Source organism: Elephas maximus, chromosome 6 (assembly GCF_024166365.1).
Source record: "Elephas maximus indicus isolate mEleMax1 chromosome 6, mEleMax1 primary haplotype, whole genome shotgun sequence".
Classification (NCBI taxonomy): Eukaryota; Metazoa; Chordata; class Mammalia; order Proboscidea; family Elephantidae; genus Elephas; species Elephas maximus.
The window spans coordinates 55,492,462-55,519,708 of NC_064824.1; the positions used below are offsets into that span (position 1 = coordinate 55,492,462).

The following is a 27,247-nucleotide window of genomic DNA, read 5'->3' on the forward strand; positions in this document are numbered from 1 at the left end:
ACAGTCCCACCCAATCACCTCGGTGGGAATTATAAGACCATGTTGAGAAAGGTCACGCAAAAGCAATCCATTGCACCGCAACATTAAACTAAGTGAAAAAGTCCAGCTGCATTGCATCCATATAAAATGTCCAAAAAAGGCAAATGCATTGAGGCAGAAAATAGATTAGTGGTTGCTGGGGGTTGGGAGTGGGATCGGGAATTAATGCAAATAGGCATGAAGGATCTCTTTGGGGTGACGGAAATGTTCCCAAACTGGACTCTAGTGATAGTTGCACAACTCTGTAAATTTACTAAAAATTACATTGGTTGCTTAAAACAAGTGAACCTATGATATATAAATTATTCTTGAATTGGTTTTTATTTAAGAAAGCAGTGCTTAATAGCTTCCCATAAAGTATGATGAATTTTTACACATTCGTATAAAACGACATGCAAATTAAAGAAATAGAAAAAATGAAAGGTATCAGCAACCTTGCCTTTCACAAGCACCCCAATGTCCCCCAATTTATTACAGGAACATCAAAAATGAAAAGCAAACATTTAGAAATTAGATAAAACTACATTCCGAACCCTGTAGAATGTGCTCAAAGATAAATGTATATATATATCTCCTATAGGTAAATGAATTTATTGGAAAACCAATTAAAAACAAAATAACTAAAGCTTTCAACCCAAGAGGCTAGAAAAAGTTTCAAAATATTCAGTGCTATGCTTCCTTCTTTCTCTTCGTCAAACTCCATCCTCAATGAAATGTTACCAAACTTTATCTAGTCTAAATAATAAACATCTCTCTGCTTTGTACCACCTCCGTATCCCCACTGCCACTTTTTATCACAAAACTTTGAATTGGTTTCTCTGTCACCAATTTCTACCTATTCCAAAATAATTTCCAAGACTTCATTAGTAAAAACTATGAAATTTCTAAAGGACCTAAGAAATGACTGGAACTGGAGAGCCATTCCAGAAGCATACTCTTAAATTGGATATAAAATTTGGTGTCTATGTCAGCTCTCCTGAACAAAAATTCACTGCAAAAAATCAACAAGGTTTTTAAATGAAATTTGACACAAGAATAGCCAAGATGTTTCTGAAAAGCACAATGAGTGAAGGCTTGTTCTACCGGATAACGAAACATTAAAATAGCATGAAATTGATGTAGAACTATTAAAAAATAGATCAGTTCTTATTTAATCTAATCAAGAGTCCATATGGATATAAAAGTATATTTAGAAAACATAATATATGATAAACATGGCATTTCAAATCAGTGGGTAAGGATGAATCATTCAATAATTGGTATTGAGATAGCTATCAATTTGGACAAAAAAAAGAAAGGCAGTCAGACACTTATTCCATGTCATTAAAGAAAATAAATTCCAGTTGGGTACAGAATTAAATTTTAAAAGAAATGATATATGGTATTTTTAAACAATTAGGTAAGTCTATTAACAACGATACCATCCATTATTGAAGTTTGTGCTTTGCAAAAGTGATGTCTGACCAGGGGTATACATGGGGATGACATCCAGCTAGCCCTCTGCTTGCCAAGCTTTGTGTAGGACTGCACCATTCAGGAGGGCAGCCTTTTCCTAACCTGTCCACTTGACCTAGAAAAATGGAAGTTTCATATAGCCCAACCTGATATATCTGCTTACTTATGAATATTGTTTTTAAGAAGCTTAATCCTAGAATTTAAAAAATAGAAAAAGGAAATAACAGAAGCTTTTACACCCTTAAGGCTGTGCGTGTGCATTTTTAAGATTTGGAAACCATTTCAAGCCTTCTTATTCTGATATGAAAAACAAATGTGTCTACAGTTAACATATCAAACATGTGGTTTTCGAATTTTATTTCAGTTGTTCAGGAACATGTTTTAAACAATCACGCCAGTTTCTTAGTGTCAGGATCATTACAAAAGAACACAACCTCCTGATGTTTTAAAGGCCATCCTCATTGGCATGTAAGCACTGGATCCGTAATTATCCAAATCTGTAGTATTTCCATAAGTATTTCCATAGGAGTTGAGCATACAGATCATAGACTCTTAAAAGTTGGTAGCCTCACGTAGCCCTCAGTTACCTATTTCAACTTCTTCATTTTAAAGAGAACAAAATAGAGCCCTGGGGAAGTTAAATAAATGGCTTTCCCAGGTCATACACAATTCAAAGAAGATTTAAGATTAACGCCCTGGTTCCTAGCTCTTAGTAGTCTTGTCACGATGTGAAGTGCCAATTTTTTTTGTTATGTAATATGGATTGATCTGATTTTCCTTTTCTTCTTCTCAACTGAAGTCCTGAATCTGTTAATCTTGATAATTATTGGGACAGAAAGGAAAGACTGAAATAACACTGTGATTAAAGAAGCCCCCTGGCTATGAGGGGTGATTCCATTAGAAATGTGTCTCCTAGATTCTGGGACCCCACATCTGTTCTGCTTTTCCCATCCACTTTAATTTCTGTGGAGCTCTAGTGGTGCAGTAATTATGAGCTAGGCTGTTAACCAAAAGGTCGGCACTTGGATTCCACTACCCACTCCTTAGAAGCCCTATGGGGCAGTCCTACTCTGTCTACAGGGTTGTTATGAGTTGGAATCGACTTGATGACAATGGGTTTTAATTTCTGTGGCTCTTGCTTGTTTCCCTGGCACACAGTTTCAGACTGTCTAACCAGCCTTTTCCCAACTGCCTTTGCTTTGTCCTTTAGTATTTCACTGTTTGGGGATTCTTGTCCACCTCTATGTTTCTGACCCACAGGATGACCTGTTTTCTGGCATTTGCTTACATCTTGGTTTGTGCTTGTTTTTATGGCTTCTCATTGGCTGCCTAACCTAGCCTTGACCTCTGGCTTTGCTATATTCTTGGTTTCTCTTGGTAATAGATTATACTCAGCTCTAAAATCTTAAGCTACCTAGAAAATAATGTGAATTTTACCTAGAAAATTCTTAGAAATTGCCTGGCATCTATCTGGAACTCCAAATCCAGTCTGCAACCATGATGACTGGAGCTTGAGATAACATCCCAAAGATCACAAAGGAAGCTTTCTAGATACAAGTAAACCTCATTGTATAAAATGATTATACCTCCCAAAGGTAGGTATAAGTTTAAGGGGCAATTTTTTTTTTTTTTTTAACAATGCCTAACTTACATAAATTCATGAAGGAAGATCACTATTTAAAGGAAACTTATTGTGATACAGTAGCATCACTGGGGAGGTTCAGGGGGTGCAGACCACATCCCCTGACACTGTCAGATGGAGTGATACCAGAATGACTCCAGGGTCCACGGCGGCAGCAGTGGTGGCGGCAAACAGGCTGCTGCTGCGGGGGAGGTACCTCCAAGGCAGTGGTGTCACTAGGGTTGCCGTCACCCGTCACCCAGTGCAGTAACTTGTCAACTCCCTGTCAGCACCCACCAGTCACTAGAGCTGGTGCCACCCAGTGTGGTAACTCATCATCAACCCCCGCCCCCCCTGTCAGTCAGGGTGCAGACAGGGGCGCTGCGTGCCTGTCATTGGGTGGAGAGGAGGGTCTCTGCCTTGGCCAGTGGGAGAATGGAGGAGTTTCAGAGAGCCCTGAGAAGTAGAGCTGGGAGGGGAGGGGCTGTACAGTGTACCGCTCAGCCCTGTGTAGGGTGGGGTGAAGCTAGGCTGCTTCACCTACTGGGGGAGTTCTTCAGCCAGCCCCACCCACCCTGGCAGGAGGGGGCAGGGGAAGGGAAGAGAAACTTAGGTGGGTGACACCATGAGTTACCACATTGGGTGACACCAACCCTAGTGATGCCACTGTTGTGACATGCTATAAAATGAAAGCTCCTTCCATTTATCTTTTGTAAAGATCATTAAGAAGCTAGCTAAACTAGATAATTAAGGCTTAGTTACCAATTTAGGAAACCCTGGTGGCAGTAGTGGTTAAGAGTTAGACAGCTACCCAAAAGGTCGATAGTTGAAATTCATCAGGTGCTCCTCAGAAACCCTATGGAGCAGTTCTACTCTGTCCTATCAGGGTCACTATGAGTCAGAATTGATTCCATGGCAACTGGTTTGGTTTTTTGGTTTAGTTACCAATTTATTGTCCCTCAGCTCCAAAGTTACTCTTCATTGCCTGCTCTGTGAAAATGCAGTTGGGCCCTTTATTTCTCCTTTGCAGCTGACACAATGTTAAGCTTTATCAGAAAGGAGGAACACTGCAGAAGGAAGAAGTTTTACTTCCTAGTTCCAGTGATTACCTTCTTGCTCCCACCATGCAGCTGCCACCAGCATGCTTGGCAACACCCAGTGGTACTTGCAGTCATGGAGTTCTAGCAGTAGCTCCATGGTTAGCAACCCAACAAAATGAGAGCCACCCCCCTAGGCAGATCCCTAGAAAGTCTTGCAGACATCCCAATGGCTTCACCACCTTGGCTGCCAGCACCCAAGACAGATGTTTCCTGATTGCTTAGCAAATGTGGGCCAGCTTTGGCCTGGGGCAACCCCAAAACTTCTCAGCCATCCAGCGGGCCACAATCACATTTTCTCTAACCTCGGAGAGGACAGTCCTACTTTCAAGTTTGTTTCTTCCATGGAAACTCTCCCTCAGCTTTAGGGTATTATTTAGAGTTCTCTTTATCTCTTCATGTAACAGAGATTTCCTGTTACAGTTAATAAGTCTTTAAACTTTCCCTGTTAAAATTTGACTCAATGGCAATGGGTTTTTTTTTGTTGTTGTTGTTAAAATTACTGAGTTGTTCTTGTGTCCTGATTGATATAATAACCTTGGAAAAATAATTTTAATACCTCTGTGTGTTCATTCATAAAATGAGGTGGCTGGGATAGTTGATCCCAACTGTCCTTTCCAACTTTTAAGTTACATGATTATAAGGAACCCAGATTTTTCATATAGAGGGTACACCTTAAATATAATGAATACCATATAGTACTGTGTAATTGTATCTTGTCTTCCCGACCCTCAGTCGTAGTTAATGGGCCTCCCTTTTTATCTGAATGACAGTTTCTCTGGGTCAAAATATTAAATCACTGCAGTAGCCAGTATCATTTCATGCATACAGTGGGCAATCAAATACTATAAAATCCTCTGTGGGGATTTAAACCAGAAATTTATCTAAGGAACAAAATGGGAAATTGGAAATTCGTATGTAAATACAGGGGTCCTAGTGGCACAGTGGATAAGAGCTCAGCTGCTAACCAAAAGGTTGGTAGTTTCAATCCACCAACTGCTCTGTGGAAGCCCTATGGGGCAGTTCTATTCTGTCCTATAGGGTCGCTATTAAAAAAAAAAAAATCAACTCAACAGCAATGGGTTTAGTTTGGTGTGAATATGAGAGTTTAAAATATATCATTTTATCCATTTGTGAATATAAATGTTATAAGGATACATTAAATGTAGAAAAACGTCCCCTCTGATATTGTTTATCCTAACAAATTAAAGAAGATGCTGTTCACCACCTCCATTGCCACACAATGTAAATTTTTTCTTTTACCTTTCTCTGTCTTTCACTGACTGTTCAGCCATTAATTTCTTCAGTTCTTCTAGATGCTGAAGATCTCTCATTTCCATTTCTTGCCATTTCTGTTCTTTCTTAGCCCAGTATTTTCTTATCTATTATATAAATGTCACAAAAAATTTAAATTAACGGGTATGTAAAAATAGAACAAGGAGAAAATCTATAATAACAGTATTCATTGGTTCACAGAGAAAAAATTGAATTTAAATGGCACTTCATATTTTGTTTGTTTCTTTCTATCTTTCTTAGATCTGCCTATAATATATCGGCAGCAGGAAAGTAAATTAAAACATGGAAGTACGTATTCTGAGACACTGCATGGTTTGAGAATTTCTGAAGTGGAAATGTAACTTGTGCTGAGCCCTAATGTTTTACTCTATGGCTAAAATAACTGACTTTCAGGGAACCACAATAAATGCATGTTATTACTTCTAAAGCATATAGTCTACCTAATATTTTTATCCTCTTATAGTAATGCAGTCTTTAATAAATATAGCATTAAAATTATTTTTACTCTAAAAGCATGAGTTTATTTATGCTAATGGATGTTGAAAAGGATGTTGAAAGCTTTAGGCTTCTGGGGAAGTGGCAGGAGATAGGTGGGAGGAAGGAAGAAAAGAAAAAAATTAGCAGGGTTGTGGTATATACTAGTTCTGACTTATGTGGTAAAATAAAGGTCAAGCTTATCAAGAGCCAAAAGGTGAAAGCATTGTCCTTATTAGGAATGTTTTACTTTTCTTCTCTGAAAATAGAGGCAATATGGGAAAACAGGAAGTGTTCACATGTATGTTATTTTCATGGGGCTGAAACTATTGCTCAGGGTTCCCTAATGCAGAAGTGGTTGTTGTGGTGGGGCAATTGAAGTTAATGTTTATTTTACAGAGGCCCGTGTAACCAGTCTGACTTGTCATGTTGTATCTGTGTCAAGAGACTGGACCTTGGTGGTGAGAACAGAGTACATCTCTGGTGAAAACTAGCAGAGTGATTGCCAACAGAAGGTCTGTTGTAGAGGATGGGTTAGCCTCACTCCGGATACAGCATTTTCTCTTTCAAGAAATGAATATGAAAATGTAAGTGGTTTCCTGACTTGCCCTCAGAGTAGTAACACAACGTCTGAACTCTAAGGGAACCAGAAGAAGCATCCCCAGTGAGATGGCCACAGACATACCATTTTTGCACAGGGCTTGCAATGCCTGCAGCCACAATAGCAACATGCATTCAATGTTTAGTGAGTAAGTGGATGAGCTCAATGTAAAGTGATCACATACGTAAATGGAAGAACATTCTGTGTTTGTGAATTGCAAGATATAACATTGTGAAAATGTCAATACTACCCAAAGTGATCTATAAATATAATGCAATATCAATACAAATTTCAACAACATTATTTACTGAAATGAAAAAAATAATCACCAATTATCTGGAAAGAGGCCCCAAATAGCCAAAACAATATTGAAGAATAATAACAAAGTAGGAGGCCTCACACTTCCTGGTTTCAAAACAATACTATGTTTTTTGCCGAAGTAATCAAAATGGCTTGATAGTAGTTCAATGATAGACACATAGACCAATGGAATAGAATTGAGAACCCCAAAATAAATGAATTCATCTATGGGCAGCTGATTTTCAACAAAGGGGAAGAAACAGTCTCTTTAACAAATAATGGTGGCAAAACTGGATATCCATTTGGAGAAAAATGAAACAGAATTCATACCTCACACCATACACAAAAACTAAGTTAAAGTGGAATAAAAACTTAAATGTTAAAGCTAAAACTATAATGTTCCTGGAAGATAACATAGGGGCAAAAGTACGAGGCCTAATGTTTTTTCAAATTGCTTATCAAACACAATTACAAAGGCATGAACAACAGAGGACAAACTAGATAACTAGAACCTCCTAAGAGTTAAATACTTACGCTCATAAAAGATTTATCCCCTGAAGTCTTCTTAAAACCAAACAATGGTTTTGCTTAACTAGTAAAAAATGTCTGCCTTGAGCATTAAGATCTTTTAAGAACTACTATATGGAATCAAATTGATAGCAGCAACTCGAAAGATTAGATAGCAATCCCAGGGGACAGTGAATTTATGTTAATGAGGAGTTAACAACTCAAAAAAAGGAGGGTGAGAATGGCTGCATGACTCGAAGAATGTAATCAATGTTACTAAATGGTACATGTAGAAACTGTTGAATTGTATGTTTTGCTGAGTATATTCTCAATAACAACAAAATAAAATTAAAAAAAAGAATTGTAGGACCATGTAATAAGATGTGTATATAAATATGTAGTGTCTATGAATAGGATGATGTTGACCTATTCCATCCCTTCCGAAAAAGAAGAAAGACTTATCAAAAGAGTAAAAAGACAGCCTACTGACTTGGAAAAAAAACCCAAAAAACAACAACTTTGGGAATGCCATATCCAGTAAAGGTCTAACCTCTAAAACATAAAGAAAACTTCAACAACTCAATTACAAAAAAGGTGACCCAATTAAAAAATGGGCAAGGGACATGAACAGGCACTTCACCAAAAAGGACATTCATGCAGCCAACAAACACATGAAAAGATGCTCACCATCATTACCCATTAAAAAAAACATTGCCATTGGGTTGATTTGGACTCATAGTGACCCTATAGGACAGAGTAGAACTGCCCCATATGGTTTCCAAGGAGTGCCTGGTGGATTTGAACTAACAACCTTTCGGTTAGCAGCCATAACTCTTAACTATTATGCCACCGGGGTTTCCCATTAGCCATTAAACATTAGAGAGACGCAAATCAAAATTACAATGAGGCATCATCTCACCCCTTCAAAATGGCACCGATTTAAAAAAAAAAACAAAAACCAGAAAACAAATGCTGGCAAGGATGTGGGGAGGCTGGAACCCTTATCCACTACTGGAGGGACTGTAAAATGGTACATGCAACCATTATGGAAAATGGTACAGTGCTTTCTCAAAAAGCTAGAAATAGAAATACCTTATGATCTAGCATCCCACTCCTAGGTATATACCCTAGGGATCTAATAAAAGAGGCACAGACAGACATATGTACATTTATGTTCACTGCAGCATTATTCACAATAGCAAAAACATGTCAAGAACCTAAATGCCCAACAATGGATGAATGGATAAACAACATGTAGTACATACATATAAAGAACTACTATGTGGCCATAAAAAATAATGATGAGTCCTTGAAACATAATGTGCATGAACCTGGAGGACGTCACGCTGAGTGAAATATTCCAATCACAAAAGAACAAATATTGTATGATCACACTTTTATAAGAAGATAGGAATGAATATATATATATACATATACATATATCATGTATACATACACACACACATATACATACACACACAGAGACCAATGCTCATTGGTGGTTACCAGTGATGGGTGGAAGCACTGTTGAGATAGTAGACATTTGTTATTATTGGTGATGGGAAAGGTAGCATTGAATGTAGGTAAAGTGCACACAACTTGCCCAAGGTAAATGATGTCACTAAGAAGTACACAAGAGAAAGGACATTTTCAGTAAAGGATGTGACAAATATGATTTTGCAGCAACACCAACAACAACCAAAAAATATGTGCTCAGTTACACAAATATGCATCTAGGCAAGTACGTGCATGGGTATAAATACATGGGTACATATGTGTGCACAGATAGATGTACTACAGGCATATATGTACAAACAGGTATGTGTGTGCACGCATGTATATTCATACATATAATAAATTACATAGGGGACACAGTTATGGATACTTCTTAGACATAAGCAAACACTTTTCAAGATCGATTTTCTTGGTTTGAAGGCTTAGGACCATAGTTAATTGGTATAATGTCATTCATAAAGTGTATGTTCTATATCTCAATGTAGTAAGTAGTGTCTGGGGTCTTAAAAGCTTACAAGGAGCCATCTAAGATACAACTATTGGTCTCTACTTATCTGTACAAAAGACAAAGAAGGACATCAAAGACTCAGAGAAGAAAGTAGTCTATAGGACTATTAGTCTACACGAACCATGGAGTTTGCTCACGGTGTGTTATACTCCTTTCTTTGTCCTACCTTATGTTTCTTGATTCTTTTTCATGAAGCTCTGCACTAGATTGTTATAGACACATTTGAGCATTTACTATATTCCTGGAATACTCTTCCTGCCTTATTGCCCTGTAAATCTCTCCCGTTCATCCTTAAGAGTCAATTTTAGCTTTGCCTTCTCGTCCTTCCTCCTTCCCCTCCTCTAGACAGAGCTAGGTATACCTTCTTGTTATGGATTGGATTATGTCCCCCAAAAATGTGTGTCAACTTGGCTAGGCCATTACTCCCAGTTTTGTGTGATTATCCACCATTTTGTCATCTGATGTGATTTTTCCTATGTGTTGTAAATCCTATATCTATGAGGTTAATGAGGTAGGATTAGATGCAATTATGTTAATTGGCAGGATTCAATCTACAAGATTAGGTTGTATCTTGAGTCAATCTCTTTTGAGATATAAAAAAGAGAATCGAGCAGAGAGACGGGGGACCTCATTACCACTAAGCAAGAAGAGCCAGGAGCATGCATCCTTTGGACCTGGGGTCCCTGCACTGAGAAGCTCCTAGACCAGGGGAAGATTGATGACAAGGACCTTCCCCTGGAGCTGACAGAGACAGAAAGCTTTTCCCTGGAGCTGGCACCCTGAATTCAGACTTCTAGCCTCCTAAACTGTGAGAGAATAAACTTCTGCTTATTAAAGCCATCCACTTGTGGTATTCCTGTTATAACATCACTAGGTAACTAAGACACTTCCATTGCACTTTTGGAGCCCTGGTGGCATGATGATTAAGGACTTGGCTGCAAACCCAAAAGTTGGCAGTTGGAATCCACCAGTCATTCCTTGGAAACCCTATGGGGCAGTTCTACTCTGCCTATAGCATCACTGTGAGTTGGAATTGACTCGATCGCAACAGGTATTTTTTATTGCACTATTTACGCATCCTTATCATAGCACTTTCCGTATTGATCTACATTATTCATCTTTGTATGCCTAATACCTTGTATATTGTCTGACACATAATAGGGCTTAATTGTTCATTGTTAGATGAGTGGATATGTCTTCTGGTCTCTGGTCCAATAATAATGACGATGTGGATGGGATGCAGGCCAGCAGCTTTATTTGCAAGATGGTAAAGGCTGAACTAAGTACTTCCCTAAGGACAGTTCCATTCACTTTCCATCAGTTAATAGGAGCAGGAAGTGTGTATCAAGAATTACTGGCTTTGCAAGCCTCAAATTAAAGTCAAAACTAAGGGCATTTAACTAGCCCTTTGGGATATTTGTTGAGACACAGATTTTAAACACATTATTTTTTAGACTTTTTGAGTGATCCTTCTAACATCCCATGATAGGGGAATATGGAAGTTAGTGCAAGTGATAAAAGCAGAATTTAAAACTCATCTTTTGACTTCCAGATGAGGTTTCTAAAAAAAAAAAGCTTGCTTTTCTGAAAAACATAACAAACCCACATTATTCCACATCTCCTCTTATAACCTCCAATTTGTACTAGATGCAAGATGTTACTCTTTCACAGCCCCACATTTTGTTCATTTTGGTAAAGTTGAGCCAATAAAAATGTAAATAAACTATTCTGTATATAGATTTATGAGCCAAAATAATGCTATGCTATTTCTCACAGGGTTTAAGATCATTTTATATCCTACCTTACTTTTGTAACCTGCCAAAGACATTATTTCTTATTAAAAAGTCCACTAGTAACTATGATGTTTACGGTATTAGAGTACATCAAAGTTTAATTAAAAAAAAATTTGGACTAATTACATAACCATGAAATTGTATTTCTTCACTCATTCTTAGTTCAACTACTATGATTAAGCATAAAGCAAAAATTTCTTGTTTACTAGAAAGCAGTAAGTTAGGACAGAAGCATTATAATAGGAAAACAGTGGTCTCTCATTGCAAGCTATCTGTGTGATGTTAACTCTTTGAACAAAAAAACATTGCTCCCAGCTCATTATCTCAAAGGCTTTAATGACTTATTCTAGAGAAGAGCATAACACTTAACTAGACACAAAATAGTTTTGAAATATGGGGGCCCAACATGGCACTACAGACAGAAGCACTATGCTGCCTCTGCAGCAAAGGCCTGAAAAACTAAGTAAAACAGACACAGAGGTCAATCCTGGAGCACTAAGCACCAAATGAAGGAATAAAGAACTCGATCAAGCACCTAATGGAAGAGAAACTGACAGAGAATAAACAACAAGGAAAGCTACGGAGTAGAGGTACCCCACCAGTTAACATGGCTGGATTTGCCATCTTGGACTATAGCCACCAAAACCACAGACAGGAAGTACAGGAAGGCAACTTCATGGAGCTCCCAACAGGAGACAGAGCACCCAGTAACCACAGATATACACTTTCCTATCCCCCATCCTTCTTCCCTGTACAAGGCCTGTGCCACGTTCCAGCTCACTACCACTAGGGTCCGCCCTGCCCTCACCAGCCAGCCCCTTTAGAGCCATTTTTTTTGTGTGGGGGGGGTTGTATTTTTTTTTCCTTTGATATTGTTTTTGTGGCTTTTTTTGTTGCTTCTCTCTCTCTCGCTCCCTTCTTTCCTCTCCTTTTTCCTGCTCAGAGAGCCCCGTGTGGCATCTCCTCCCCTTCTTAACCAAAAAAGTGGTTTCTATGGTTTGTTTTCTTTTTTTTCTTGTTTTGTTATTGTACTTTAAGCAAAAGTTTACAAATCAAGTCGGACTCTCATACAAAAATTTATAAACACCTTGCTATATACTCCTAATTGCTCTTACCCTAATGAGACAGCACGCTCCTTCCCTCCACTCTCTCTTTTTGTGTCCATTTGGCCAGCTCTGCCCCCCTCTACCCTCTCATCTCCCCTCAAGACAGGAGATGCCAACATAGTCTCATGTGTCTACTTGATTCAAAAAGCTCATTCTTCACCAGTATCATTGTCTACCCCATAGTCCAGTCCAATCCCTGCCTCAAGAGTTGGCTTTGGGAATGGTTCCTGTCTTAGGCTAACAGAAGGTCTGGAGACCATGACTTCTGGGGCCATTCTAGGCTCAGTCAGACCAATAAGTCTGGTATTTTTATGAGAATTTGGGGTCTGCACCCCACTGCTCTCCTGCTCCCTCGGGGGTTCTCTGTTGTGTTCCTTGTCAGGACAGTCATTGGTTGTAGCCGGGCACCATGTAGTTCTTCTGGTCTCAGGCTAATGTAGCCTCTGCTTTATGAGCCCCTTTCTGCCTCTTGGGCTCATAATTACCTTGTATCTTTGGTGTTCTTCATTCTCCTTTGGTCCAGGTGGGTTGAGACCAATTAATGCATATTAGATGGCCGCTTGCCAGCATTTAAGACCCCAGACGCCACTCTCCAAAGTGGGATGCAGAATGTTTTCTTAATAGATTTTATTATGCCAATTGACTTAGATGTCCCCTGAAACCATGGTCACCAAACCTCCGCCTCTACTATACTGGCCTTCAAAGCATTCAGTTGATTCAGGAAACTTCTTTGCTTTTGCTATAGTCCAGTTGTGCTAACCTCTCCTGTATTGTGTGTTGTCCATCCCTTCACCTAAATTAGTTCTTATCTACTATCTAATCAGTGAATACTCCTCTCCCACCCTCTCCCCCTCTCATAACCATCAAAGAATATTCTCTTCTCTGTTTAAACTATTTCTCGAGTTCTTATAATAGTGGTCTTATACAATATTTGTCCTATTACAACTGACTAATTTCACTTAGCATGTCTTCCAGATTCCTCCATGTTATGAAATGCTTCATGGATTCATCACTGTTCTTTATCGATGTGTAATATTCCATTGTGTGAATATACCATAATTTATTTATCCATTCATCCATTGATGGGCACCTTGGTTGCTTCCATCTTTTTGCTACTGTAAACAGTGCTGCAATGAACATGAGTGTACATATGTCTGTTCTTGTAAAGGCTCTCATTTCTCTAGGAAAAAATTCCAAGGAGTGGGATTGCGGGTCGCACGGTAGTTCTATTTCTAGCTTTTTAAGGAAGCACCAAATCAATTTCCAAAGTGGTTGTACCATTTTACTTTCCCACCAGCAGTGTATAAGTGTTCCAGTCTCTCCTCAACCTCTCCAACAGTTATTATTATGTGTTTTTTGGATTAATGCCAGCCTTGTTGGAGTGATATGGAATCTCAATATAGTTTTGATTTGCATTTCTCTAATGGCTAATGATTGTATTTCCTCATGTATCTATTAGATACCTGAATGTCTTCTTTAGTGAAGTGTCTGTTCATATCCTTTGCCCATTTTTTAACTGGGTTATCTGTCTTTTTGTAGTTGAGTTTTTGCAGTATCATGTAGATTTTAGAGTTCCCCAGTCTATAGGTAATCTTTTTACTCTTTTGGCGAAGTCTTTGGATGAGTATAGGTGTTTGATTGATTTTTAGGAGATCCCAGTTATCTGGTTTCTCTTCTGCATTGTTAGTAATGTTTTGTATACTGTTTATGCCATGTATTAGGGCTCCTAACACTGTCCCTATTTTTTTCTTCCATGATCTTTATCATTTTAGATGTTATATTTAGGTCTTTGATCCATTTTGAGTTCATTTTTGTGCATGGTGTGAGATATGGATCTTGTTTCATTTTTTTGCAGATGGATATCCAGTTATGCCAGCACTATTTGTTAAAAAGACTGTCTTCTCCCCATTTAAGACTTTGGGCCTTTTTCAAATATCAGTTGCTCATATGTGGATGGATTTATGTCTGGATTCTCAATTCTGTTCCATTGGTCCAAGTATCTGTTGTTGTACCAGTACCAGGCTGTTTTGACTACTGTGGCAGTGTAAAAGGCTCTAAAATTAGGTAGAGTGAGGCCTCCCACTTTGTTCTTCCTTTTCAGTAATGCTTTACTTATCTGGGGCCTCTTTCCCTTCCATATGAAGTTGGTGATTTGTTTCTCCATCTCATTAAAAATTGTTGTTGGAATTTGGATTGGAATTGCACTGTATCTATAGAGCACCTTTGGTAGAATTTCCCTACAATGTTAAGTCTTCCTATCCATGAGCAAGGTATGTTTTTCCACTTATATAGGTCTCTTTTGGTTTCTTGCAGAAGTGTCTTGTACTTTTCTATGTATAGGTCTTTTACATCCCTGGTAAAATTTATTCCCAAGTATGTTATCTTCTTGGGAGTTAGTGTAAATGGTATTGAATTGGCGATTTCCTCTTCGATGTTCTTTTTGTTGGTATAGAAGAATCCAACTGATTTTTGTATATTTATCTTGTTTCCTGATACACTGCTGAACTCTTCTATTAGTTTCAGTAGTTTTCTTGAGGATTCCTTAGGGTTTTCTGTGTATAAGATCATGTCATCTGCAAAGAGAGATACTTTGAGCTCTTCCTTACCAACCTGGATGCCCTTTATTTCTTTATCTAGCCTAATTGCTCTGGCTAGGACTTCCAGCACAATGTTGAATAAGAGTAGTGATAAGGGGCATCCTTGTCTTGTTCCCGATCTCAAAGGGAATGCTTTCGGTCTCTCTCCATTTAGGATGATGTTGGCTGTTGGCTTTGTATAAATTCTCTTTATTATGTTGAGGAATTTTCCTTCTATTCGTATTTTGCTGAGAGTTTTTATTAAGAATGGGTTTTGAACTTTGTCAAATGCCTTTTCTGCATCAATTGATAAAATCATGTGATTGTTGTCTTTTGTTGTATTTTATATGATAGATTACATTAATTGTTTTTCTAATATTGAACCATCCCTGCATACCTGGTATGAATCCCACTTGGTCAGGGTAAATTATTTTTTTGAAATGTTGTTGAATTCTATTGGCTAGAATTTTTATTTTTTATTTTTTATTGAGCTTCAAGTGAACGTTTACAAATCAAGTCAGCCTGTCACATATAAGTTTATATACACCTTACTCCGTACTCCCACTTGCTCTCCCCCTAATGAGTCAGCCCTTCCAGTCTCTCCTTTCGTGACAATTTTGCCAGCTTCCAACTCTCTCTATCCTCCCATCCCCCCTCCAGACAGGAGATGCCAACACAGTCTCAAGTGTCCACCTGATATAATTAGCTCACTCTTCATCAGCTTCTCTCTCCTACCCACTGTCCAGTCCCTTTCATGTCTGATGAGTTGTCTTTGGGAATGGTTCCTGTCCTGGGCCAACAGAAGGTTTGGGGACCATGACCACCGGGATTCCTCTAGTCTCAGTCAGACCATTAAGTATGGTCTTTTTGTGAGAATTTGGGGTCTGCATCCCACTGATCTCCTGCTCCCTCAGGGGTTCTCTGTTGTGCTCCCTGTCAGGGCATTCTTCGATTGTGGCCAGGCACCAACTAGTTCTTCTGGTCTCAGGATGATGTAGGTCTCTGGTTCATGCGGCCCTTTCTGTATTGGCTAGAATTTTGTTGAGGATTTTTGCATCTACTTTCACGAGGGATATAGGTCTGAAATTTTCTTTTTTTGTGGTGTCTTCGACTAGATGGCACTGAGTTAGTAGTTTTACCTGATTTTGGTATCAGGGATATGCTGGCGTCATGGAATGAGTTTGGGAGTATTCCACCCTTTTCTGAAATACCTTTAGTAGTAGTGCTGTTAATTTTTCTCTGAAAGTTTGGTAGAACTTTGCAGTGAAGCCGTCCGGGCCAGGGATTTTTTTGTTGGGAGATTTTTTATTACTTTTTCAATCTCTTCTTTCCTTATGGGTCTATTTAGTTGTTCTACCTCTGTTTGTGTTAGTTTAGGCAAGTAGTGTGTTTCTAGGAAATCAACCATTTCTTCTAGGTTTTCAAATTTGTTTGAGTATAGTTTTTCATAGTAACCTGATATTATTCTTTTAATTTCAGTTCGGTCTGTTGTAATATCACCCATCTCATTTCTTATTCGGGTTGCTTCCTCTCTCGTTTTTCTTTTGTTATTTGGTCAATGGTTTACCCATTTCGTTAATTCTTTCAAAGAATCAGGTTTTGGTCTTGTTGACTCTTTCAATTGTTTTTCTGTTCTCTATTTCATTTAGCTCTGCTCTAATTTTTATTATTTCCTTTCTTCTAGTGCCTGAAGGTTTGTTTTGTTGCTCTCTTTCTATTTGTTCAAGTTGTAGGGATAATTCTTTGATCTTGGCCCTTTCTTCTTTTGATGTGTGCATTTATTGATATAAATTGGCCTCTGAGCACTGCTTTTGCTGTGTCCCAAAGGTTCTGATAGGAAGTGTTTTCATTCTCATTGGATTCTATGAATTTCTTTATTCCATCTTTAATGTCTTCTATAATCCAGTCTTTTTTGAGCAGGGTATTGTTCAGTTTCCAAGTGTTTGATTTCTTTTTCCTGCTTTTTCTGTTATTGATTTCCACTTTTATGGCCTTATGGTCAGAGAAGACGCTTTGTAATATTTCAATGTTTGAATTCTGCTAAGGCTTGCTTTATGACCTAATATGTGGTCTATTCTAGAGAATGTTCCACGGGCACTAGAAAAGAAAGTATACTTGGTTGCCGTTGGGTGGAGTGTTCTGTACATGTGTATAAGGTCAAGTTGGTTGATTGTGGCACTTAGATCTTCTGTGTCTTTATTGAGCTTCTCTCTGGATGTCCTGTCCTTCACCAAAAGTGGTGTGTTGAAGTCTCGTACTATAATTGTGGAGCTGTCTATCTCACTTTTTAATGCTGATACAGTTTGTGTCATGTAACTTGCAGCCCTGTCATTGGGTGCATAAATATTTAATATGGTTATATCTTCTTGGTATATTGTCCCTTTAATCATTATATAGTGTCCTTCCTTATCCTTTGTAGTGGATTTTACTTTAAAGTCTATTTTGTCAGAAATTAATATTGCCACTCCTGCTCTTTTTATTGTTTGCTTGATATATTTTTTTCCATCCTTTGAGTTTTAGTTTGTGTCTCTAAGTCTAAGGTGTGTCTCTCATAGGCAGCATTTAGATGGGTCATGTTTTTTTTTTTTTTTATCCATTCTGCCACTCTCTGTCTCTTTTTTGATGCATTTAGTCCATCAACATTCAGCATAATTACAGATAGGTATGAGTTTAGTGCTGTCATTTTGATGTCTTTTTTGTGTGTGTTGTTGACAGTTTCTTTTTCCCACTAAATTTTTTGTGCTGAGTAGTTTATATATTGTCTTTTACTTGTTGTTGTTGATTTTGTTTCTGCTGAATCTCTATTTTCTCTTTTATTTTATTTTCATGAGTAGGATAGTTAGTCTCCTTTGTGGTTACCTTAATATTTACCCCTATTTTTCTAAGTTTAAACCTAACTTTTATTTCTTTATATCGGCTTGTCTTCCTCTACATTTCTGAGTCCCTCTTTATTATTTTAATGTTGTCTTCTTTTACATAATGACATCACTGTTTCCCTGTTGTGAGCATTTTTTATCTTGATTTATTTTTGTGATTTCCCTGTCTGGGTTAACATCTGATTTCTCTGTCCAGTGTTCTAGTCTTGGGTTCATACCTGATATTATTGATTTTCTAACCAAAGAACTCCCTGTAGTATTTCTTGTAGTTTTAGTTTGGTTTTTACAAATTCCCTAAACTTGTGTTTATCTGGACATGTCCTCATTTTCACCTTCATATTTGAGAAACAGTTTTGTTAGATATATGATTCTTGGCTGGCCATTTTTTTCCTTCAATGCTTTACATAAGTCATCCTGTTGCCTTCTTGCCTGCATGGTTTCTGCCGAGTAGCCCGAGCTTATTCTTATTGACTCTCCTTTGTAGGTGACTTTTCGTTTATCCCTAGCTGCTCTAAAATTCTCTTTATCTTTGGTTTTGGCAAGTATGACTATAATATGTCTTGGTGACTTTCTTTTAAAATTTACCTTATGTGGAGTTCAATGAGCATCTTAAATCGATATCTTCTTATTTTTCATGATAACAGGGAAGTTTTCTACCAACAAATCTTCAACAATTTTCTCTGTATTTTCTATTATCCTTCCCTGTTCTGGTACTCCAATCACTCACAGGTTATTTCTCTTGATAGAGTCCCATATGATTTGTAATATTTCTTCATTTTTTAAAATTCTTTTTCTGATTTTTCTTCAGATATATTGGTACCAAGTGCTTTATCTTCAAGGTCACCAATTCTGCTTTCCACTTGCTTGATTCTGCTCCTCTGACTTTCTACTGAGTTGTCTAATTCTGTAATTTTATTGTTAATCTTCTGAATTTCTGATTGCTGTCTCTCTATGGATTCTTGCAGCTTATTAAATTTTTCATCATGTTCTTGAATAACTTTTTTAATTTCTTCAACTGTTTTATCTGTGTGTTCCTTGGCTTGTTCTGCATATTGCCTCGTCTCCTCCCTGATGTCTTGAAGAGTTCTGTGTATTAATCTTTTGAATTCTGCCTCTGGTAATTCCAGGAAGGCACCTTTATACAGAAGACCCTTTGATTCTCTGTTTTGATTGCTTGCTGAAGTGATCATGGTCTGTTTCTTTATGTGGTTTGATATCAACTGTTCTCTGAGCCATCTATAAGTTATTGTATTAGTTTATTTTATGTTTGCTTACTGTATCCTAGTTTCTTGCTTTGTTTTGTTTTGATATGTCCAAATGGGTTGCTTGAGTGAGCTAACTTGATTATTTTCACCTTTGGAGCTCTGACATTCTGCCCCCAGACGGCTAGAGCTGTTATCAGGTATATGAGCTTATAAGTCCATTTGCTTTTCTTGTGGGGATTCAACTCAGGTGTCCAGGTAAATGGTCACCAAGTGTGTGGTACAGGCTCTGTCCTACAGTCTTAGAGGGGCAGGGATGTTTGGTGTAGGTACTGGCATCTGTTTGCAGCAGGGGGTCATGCTCTGAACAAGCCAGGGGGCTGAGGACTGTCCCCTGAGTGTCTCTGAGGAAAGCACTTCCTTATTCCCTAGAGCGTACAGGTGGGTTGGTTTTGCAGACAGACCATGGGCACCCAATGCTTTTGGTTGTAAGGACTGGGAGATACCAGTTATCCTTGGACCCCTGTCACAGGTGGTTGGGTGACTTGATTGAGTCACCAGTCCTTAGGTCCCTAATGTGGGTAGGTGAGGACCCTGTTTAATAGGAAAAGCCATGTCAAATATCAAACACCCACCTCTCTACCACAGAGCTTATACTTTTGTAGTCTGCCAGCAAGGGCCTATTCTCCTGAAATAGGCCCACACAGGTCCATGCAGGGGGGAAAGGTATTCAAAGTCCACGGACTGTTTGTGCCTGGACAGGAGCCACTTCTGTCCTGAGCTCTCCAGGTTAATGGAGCTGGCAAATTATCTTTTCCCCAATTGTGAATTTATTCCTTCTCCAAATCCAGGAGAATGGCTCAGAGTGCTCAAATGGGCCTATCTCAGACACAGCTGAAGCTGACTTGGGGGTGGGGAGCACAGTAAAATATACGCAAGTACTTAGTTTTTTCCGAGAGCGTTGTTCTTCTCTGGGTCCAGAGGTGTGAGTAGGCTGTGTGGCTGGCTGCTTCTCCCTGAGGAAACTGCGGCCAAATGCTACTATCAGCCCACTGCAGCCACTCTCAAGAATGGTGCCTGAGGGATCCCAGTGATTCAGGTCCAGTAACTCCTCTCCACTTCTGAACTGACTCTCTCTCCCCCTGCCACTCAGTCCATTTTCTAACTTTGCCTTTGATGTTCAGGGATCCTAGCTTGTCATAAATATAATCATTTCACTTGATTTTCTGGGTCTTTGTTATAAGAGGGATCGCCAGAAGCATCTGGCTATTCTGCCATCTTGTCCCTGCCTCCCTAGTTTGTTTTTAATATTTGTTTGTTTGTTCCTTCTCCCTCTTTCTCTCCCTTCCTTCCTTCCCTTTCTCTCATCCTATCCAGCTACATGCGCCACCCCCAAATTCTTGGTGGACTGTGGTGTACCACTCGGCTGGAGAGCCTCTGGTACATGGCTCCCTGGGTTTGTGCTACCCCACAGGCCTGCTCCCTCAGTGCCTTATTTTTTATTTTTCTTTATCTTTCCCCTTCTCCTTTTCCTTCTCTCTCCCACCTAGAACCTGTGCTCCCTCTTCCCCTTCCTGATGGGCTCTACTGGGCCACCTGGCGAGAGAGATATCCGCTTACTGCCACCAAAATTTCACCCCCATCCCCAATGGCTAGCTCCCTCACCACCATATTTTGTTGTTGTTGCCTTTATTTTTTATTTTGTTTGTTTGATTGTTGGCTTCTTCTCTCTCTTTTCCTATTTTACTTTCCTTTCTCCTGCCCACCTGCCCTGTGTACCACCCATACCCTTTCCCAACAGGCCAAGCCACAGCACTTGGCTTAGAGCCAACAGCACATGGCCTCACCAGGACTGTCCACCCCCACTCAATGAATCTCACCACATCACCATTTTATTTCATTTTTTTCTTTTTCTTTGTTTGCTTTTGTTTCTCTTATTTCTCTTCTTTTACTACATGCTTAGCTTTGCACATCACATCTTCTCCTTTCCTTCCTGCCTATCTGCACTATGCAGTGAGTGCCATGCCCCCAAGTAGTACCAACACAGTCCCCAGATCCTGCCCTGCACTGCCCCCCAGCCCTGCCGCATTGCCCTTAGTTCATGCTGCAAACTACCCATCCCCACTCCTCTGCTTCTGCTGGACTTACCCTGCTGCACCATAGCTGAGTGACCAGCACTGCTTACCCGGAAAAGGTGGTGAGAACTATCATGCCCACAGGCAAGCAAGCAACAAAACACACCCAGCCCATCTGCTCAGATATAACCAAATGAAACAAAAAAAGCAGGAGAAAACAATCAAATCTACAATCAATAAATGAGGAAAATAATTCTTGAATGTCCTGGAGACAACAGACAATATCAAAACATATTAAAAAAGAAAAAAAAAAAAGAATAGGATGGCTCCAGAAAGAGACCAAAATAAAACACCAGATGACATTTTGCTAGAAGAAAAGGCACTGGAACTACCTAATAGGGAATGCAAAGCTAATATTCAGGGTTCTTGAACAGATGAAGGAAAGCGCAGACAAAAATATGGAAAATAGACAAAATCATGGGAAATACAGAAAAAATGGAAAAGATAGAAAAAACAATGGAAGAATTCAGGAAAATAATACAGGAACAAAATGTCAAAATAAATAACAACTAGAAATCATACAAAAATAGCAATCAGAAATCCAAAAGATAAACAAGATTTCAGAAATGGACAGTGCAATAGAAGATTCTAGAAGCAAATTTGAAACAATGGAAGGCAGGGTCCATGAATTTGAAGACAAATCCTTGGATACCACTTTGAGGAAAAATCAGAGAAGAGAAAAGAAAAAAAAAATGAAGAAACCCTGAGAATGACGTGGGATATAATCAAAAGTGAAACTTTGCATGTGATTGGAGTTCCAGAAGGCAGAAAAAATGGAAAACACAGAGAGAATCATTGAAAATATGCTGACAGAAAACTAACTTAACATGAAAGACAAAAAGCTGACTAGCCAAGAAGATCATTGTAAAAATGGCTTGGGGGCAGTGTCTGCTCTCTTGAACCTCGCAAGGGAGAGGGAGAACCAAGATCAACAGCTCACGGCTGATTCTTACAAGGCAGAGATCAGACAAGCCTCCTCTCTCTGACACCTCTACTAATTCTGACACTAACTATCCCTCCCACAGCACTCTTTACTGTGTTGGATAATTCATTGCAATGGCCACATAGAACTCACAAACCATACTCACAATTATGGGGGCTAGTAGAGAAGTAGCAGTTACAATTCAGGCTCAAGAACGCTCAGGATACAGTTATTCCATCAGGATAGCCTCTCCCCAGCTGTGCTTGCAGGCATACCTCTCCTTGGCCCTCAGTCTCTGCCCACAGGCAATCAGCCTTCTCCCTTCATGGACTGGGAAGGCCACCATGCCATCTCCTGCTGCCAGGTCTCTGCTGTTGGGTCTCTCCTTCTTTGGTGGTGGTGGGCTCCTCCCCTCTGCTCTGGGATTGGCTCTCTTTTAAGGCAAAACTGACCAATCCCCTTGGTAGGCCACAATTACCCTACCACACAGTTTGCCCAATCACCTGGGTGTGAGTTAACAAGATCACGGCTAGAAAGGCCACACACAAAAGTAATTAACCCACTGCACTCAACAAACCCCATATAGAATAGACCACAAAAGAAAGATACCAAGACATATCAAAATCGCGCTCAATAAAACCAAAGACAAAGAAAGAATTCTGAGAGCAGCTTGAGAAAAATGAAAGTCACATACAAAGGGAAAACAATAACACTAAGCATTGATCACTCAGCAGAAATCATGCAGGCAAGAGGCAATGGGATGACACATATAAAATCTTGAAAGAGAAAAACTGCCAACAAAGAATACTATATCTTGCAAAACTTTTGCTCAGATATGATGGTGAAATTAGGACATTTCCAGATAAAAAGAAATTAAGGGAATATGTAAAAACCAAACCAAATTTACAAGAATTATTAAAGGGAGTCCTTCAGTTGGAATCAACAACATCAGATAACAACCTGAATCTAGCACATAAGACAGCATCAGCCAGATACCAACCTAGACAATGAACTCTCAAGGATAAAACAAAACTAAACAATTAACAACAGGGAACCAGAGAGGTCAATTGGTAAATGACAACGTCAGGACAATAAAACAGGGACTAAACGGTGTAGGTATAGAACTTTCAAATGGAGAGGAAGTCAAGGTGTTATCAAGTAACAAAAGACTGGTTAAAACTTAGGAAGATAAGGGTACGTTTCAAGGTAACCACAAAGAAAGTTAACAAACCTGCTCATCAAAATCAAGAAGAAAAATATAAATCGCAGTAGACACAAAATCTGCAAAAGTGAAAGAAATGAAAAAAAAATCCACAAACAAAAGGAATTCAGCAGAGGAGAGTAAGAAGAACAAAGAAAACATCAGCACCACACACACACACACCAAAAGCACTACGAAATGACAGCAATAGACTCACAATTGTCAATAATCACACTGAACATAAATGGCTTAAATGTACCCATAAGGAGACATGGAGCGACAGAATGGATTAAAAAAAACAGGACCCAACAATATGCTGTTTACAAGAGACACACCTTAGAAACAAAGACATATATACAAAATCAAAGGATACAAAAAAAAAAAAAATGTATCAAGCAAACAGAAACCAGAAAAGAGCAGGAGTGGCAATACTAACCTCAGATAAAATAGACTATAAAATAAAATCCACCATAAAAGATAAGGAAGGACATTATATAATGATTGAAGGGACAATCCACCATGAGGAAATAACCATAACAAATAGCTACACACCCAATGACAGGGCTCCAAAATACATAAAACAAACTCTAACAGCACTGAAAAGAGAAGCTGGCAGTTCCACAATAATAGTAAGAGACTTGAACGCACCACTCTCAGTAAAGGACAGAAACAACTAGAAAGAAACTCAACAAAGATACAGAAGATCTAAAGGCCACAATCAACCAACTTGACCTCATAGACACACATAGAACACTCCACCCAACAGTAACAAAGTATGCATTCTTTTCCAATGCACATGGAACATTCTCCAGAATAGACCACGTCTTAGACCACAAAGCAACCCTTAACAAAATCCAAAACATTGTGATAATGCAATGCATCTTCTCTTATCACAATACCATAAAAGTAGAAATTAATAACATGAAAAGCAAGGGAAAAAAATCAAATACATGGAAACAATAACACCTTGCTTAAAAACCACTGGGTAATAGAAGAAATCAAAGGTGGAATAAAAATTTTCCTACAGTCAAATGAGAACGAAAACACATCATACCAAAACCTCTGGGACACAGCAAAGGCAGCGCTCAGAGGTCAATTTATAGCAATAGATGCAAACATCAAAAAAGAAGGGACAAAATCAAAACATTAGCTATACAACTCTAAAAAATAGAGAACAGCAAAGGAAGCCCACAGTCACCAGAAGAAAGGAAATAATAAAGATCAGAGCAGAAATAAGTGATATAAAGATTAGAAAAACAAAAGAAAGAATCAACAAAACCAAAAGTTGGTTCTTTGAAAGGATCAACAAAATTGACAAACCAATGGCCAAAATGACAAAAGAAAAACAAGAGAGGAAGCAAATAACCCAAATAAGACATGAAATGGGGGACATTACAACAGACCCAACTGAAGTAAAAAGGATCATAACGGGGTGCTATGAAAAACTATACTCCAACAAATTCAAAAACCTAAAGGAATTGGACAAATTTCTAGAAACACACTACCTACCTAAACTAACACAAACTGAGGTAGAAAATCTGAACAGACCCATAACAAGAGAAGAGATTGAAAAGGTAATTAAAAATACTCCCAGCAACAACAACAAAAAAGCCATGGCCTAGATGGCTTCACTGGAGAATTCTACCAAACATTCAGAAAAGGGCTTGCGCTAGTACTACTCAAACTGTTTCAGAACATAGATAAGGAAGAGACACTTTCAAATTCATTCTATGAAGCCAGCATAACCCTGATACCAAAACCAGGCAAAGATACCACAAAAAAAGAAAATTACAGACCAATATCTCTCATGAACATAGATGCAAATATTCTCACCAAAATTCTAGCCGATAGAATTCAGCATCATATCCAAAAAATAATACACAACGACCAAGCAAGACTCATATGAGGCGTGCAAGGACGGTTCAAGATTAGAAAATCAAACAATGTAATCCACCACAGAAACAAAACAAAAAAATCACTGAATCATTTCCATCAATGCAAAAAAGGTATTCAATAAAGTCCAACACCCATTCCTGACAAACACTCTCAATAAAGAAGGTATAGGTAAGAAATTCCTCAACATAATGAAGGGCATCTATACAAAACCAACAACCAACACCATTCTTAATGAAGAGAGGCTGAAAACATTCCCCCTGAGAACAGGAACAAGACAACGATGCCGTTTATCACCACTTTTATTTAACATTGTGCTGGAAGTCTTAGCTAGAGCCATAAGGCAAGAAAAAGAAATAAAGGGCATCCAAATTGGTAAAGAAGAAGTAAAACTATCCCTATTTTCTAATGATACAATGCTATTCATAGTGAACCCAAAGGACTCCACAATATAACTTCTAGAACTAATAGATTCAGCAGAGTCACAGGATACAAGATAAACATAAGAAAATCAGTTGGATTCCTATACACTGATAAAGAGAATTACAAAAAAGGAAATAAGGCAAGTGACATCCTTTATAATGTTGTTGTTGTTAGATGCAGTCAAGTCAGTTCTGACTCATCGCTACCCAATAGCAGAGAGTAGAACAGCCCCAAAGCGTTTCCAAAGACAGGCTGGTAGATTTGAACTGCAGACATTTGGTTAGCAGCTGAGCTCCTAACTACTACGTCATCAGGGCTCCTCATTTACAATAACCAAAAGCCAAACCCAGTGCCATCGATTTGATTCCGACTCATAGCGACCCTATAGAACTGAGCAGAACTGCCCCATAGAGTTTCCAAGGAGTGCCTGGCGGATTCAAACTGCTGACCCTTTGGTTAGCAGCTGTAGCACTTAACCACTATGCCAATAGGGTTTCCCCTCATTTACAATAGCCCCTAAAAAAAAAGATCCTAATTTATAATAGCGCTAAAAAAAAAAAACAAACTTCAGAATAAATCTAACAGGGGATGTAAAAGGCCTATACAAAGAAAACTACAAAATACACTGCAAGAAATCAAACGAGACCTACATAAATGGAAAAACATACCATACTCATGAATAGGTAGACACAACATTGTGAAAATGTCAGTTCTACCCACAGCAATCTACAAATACAATGCAATCCCAATCCAAATATCTACAACATTCTTTAAAGAGATGGAAAAACTAATCATTAATCTTATATGGAAAGGAAAGAGGCCCCAGATAAGTAAAGCACCACTGAAGAAAAAGAATAAAGTAGGAGGAATCTCATTACCTGACTTCAGAACCTACTATACAGCTATGGTAGTCAAAACAGCCTGGTACTGGTACAACAAGAGACATATTCACCAACTGAACAGAATCAAGAACCCAGATGTAAATCCATCCACCTAGGGTCACCTTATCTTCAACAAAGGCCCAAAATCCATCAAATGGGGAAAGGACAGTCTTTTCAACAAATGGTGCTGGCAAAACTAGATGTCCATCTGCAAAAAAAAATGAAACAGGACCCATGCCCCACACCATACACAAAAAGCCATTCAAAATGGATCAAAGACCTAAATGTAAAATCTTTACGATCATGGAAGAAAAAATAGGGTCAACACCAGAGGCCCTAATACATGGTGTAAACAGCATACAAACCATAAATAACAACACATAAACATCAGAATATAAGTTAAATAACTGGGATTTTCTACAAATTAAACATTTATGTCCATCAAAAGTCTTCACCAAGGGAAAGACAGTACACAATACTGGGGAAGCCAGCACAACTTGTATAAGGTAAGGTCATGGAAGCTCCATAGACACATCCAAACTCCCTGAGGGACCAAATTGCTGGGGTGAGGGCTGTGGGGACCATAGTCTCAGGGAACATCTAGCTCAATTGGCATAACATGGTTTATAAAGAAAATGTTCTACATTCTACTTTGGTGAGTAGCGTCTGGGGTCTTAAAAAGCCTGTAAGCAGCCATCTAAGATACTCCACTGGTCTCACCCCTTTGGGAACAAGGAAGAATGAAGAAAACTAAAAATACAAGGGAGAGATTAGTCCAAAGGACTAACGGACCACATCTACCACGGCCTCCACCAGACTGGGTATA

General features: G+C 38.8%; 1 protein-coding gene across 6 annotated transcripts in view; it reads right to left on the reverse strand.

Annotated features, from left to right (window-relative positions):
* The window catches only part of CCDC148 (coiled-coil domain containing 148), a 263,194-nt gene that overhangs the window by 45,540 nt on the left and 190,407 nt on the right, over positions 1-27,247 (reverse strand). For all 6 annotated transcript variants that reach the window (XM_049888810.1, XM_049888808.1, XM_049888812.1 and 3 more), the window contains one exon: positions 5,476-5,594. In XM_049888810.1, the coding sequence (XP_049744767.1) occupies positions 5,476-5,594 (119 nt within the window). The remainder of the gene's footprint in view (positions 1-5,475; positions 5,595-27,247) is intronic.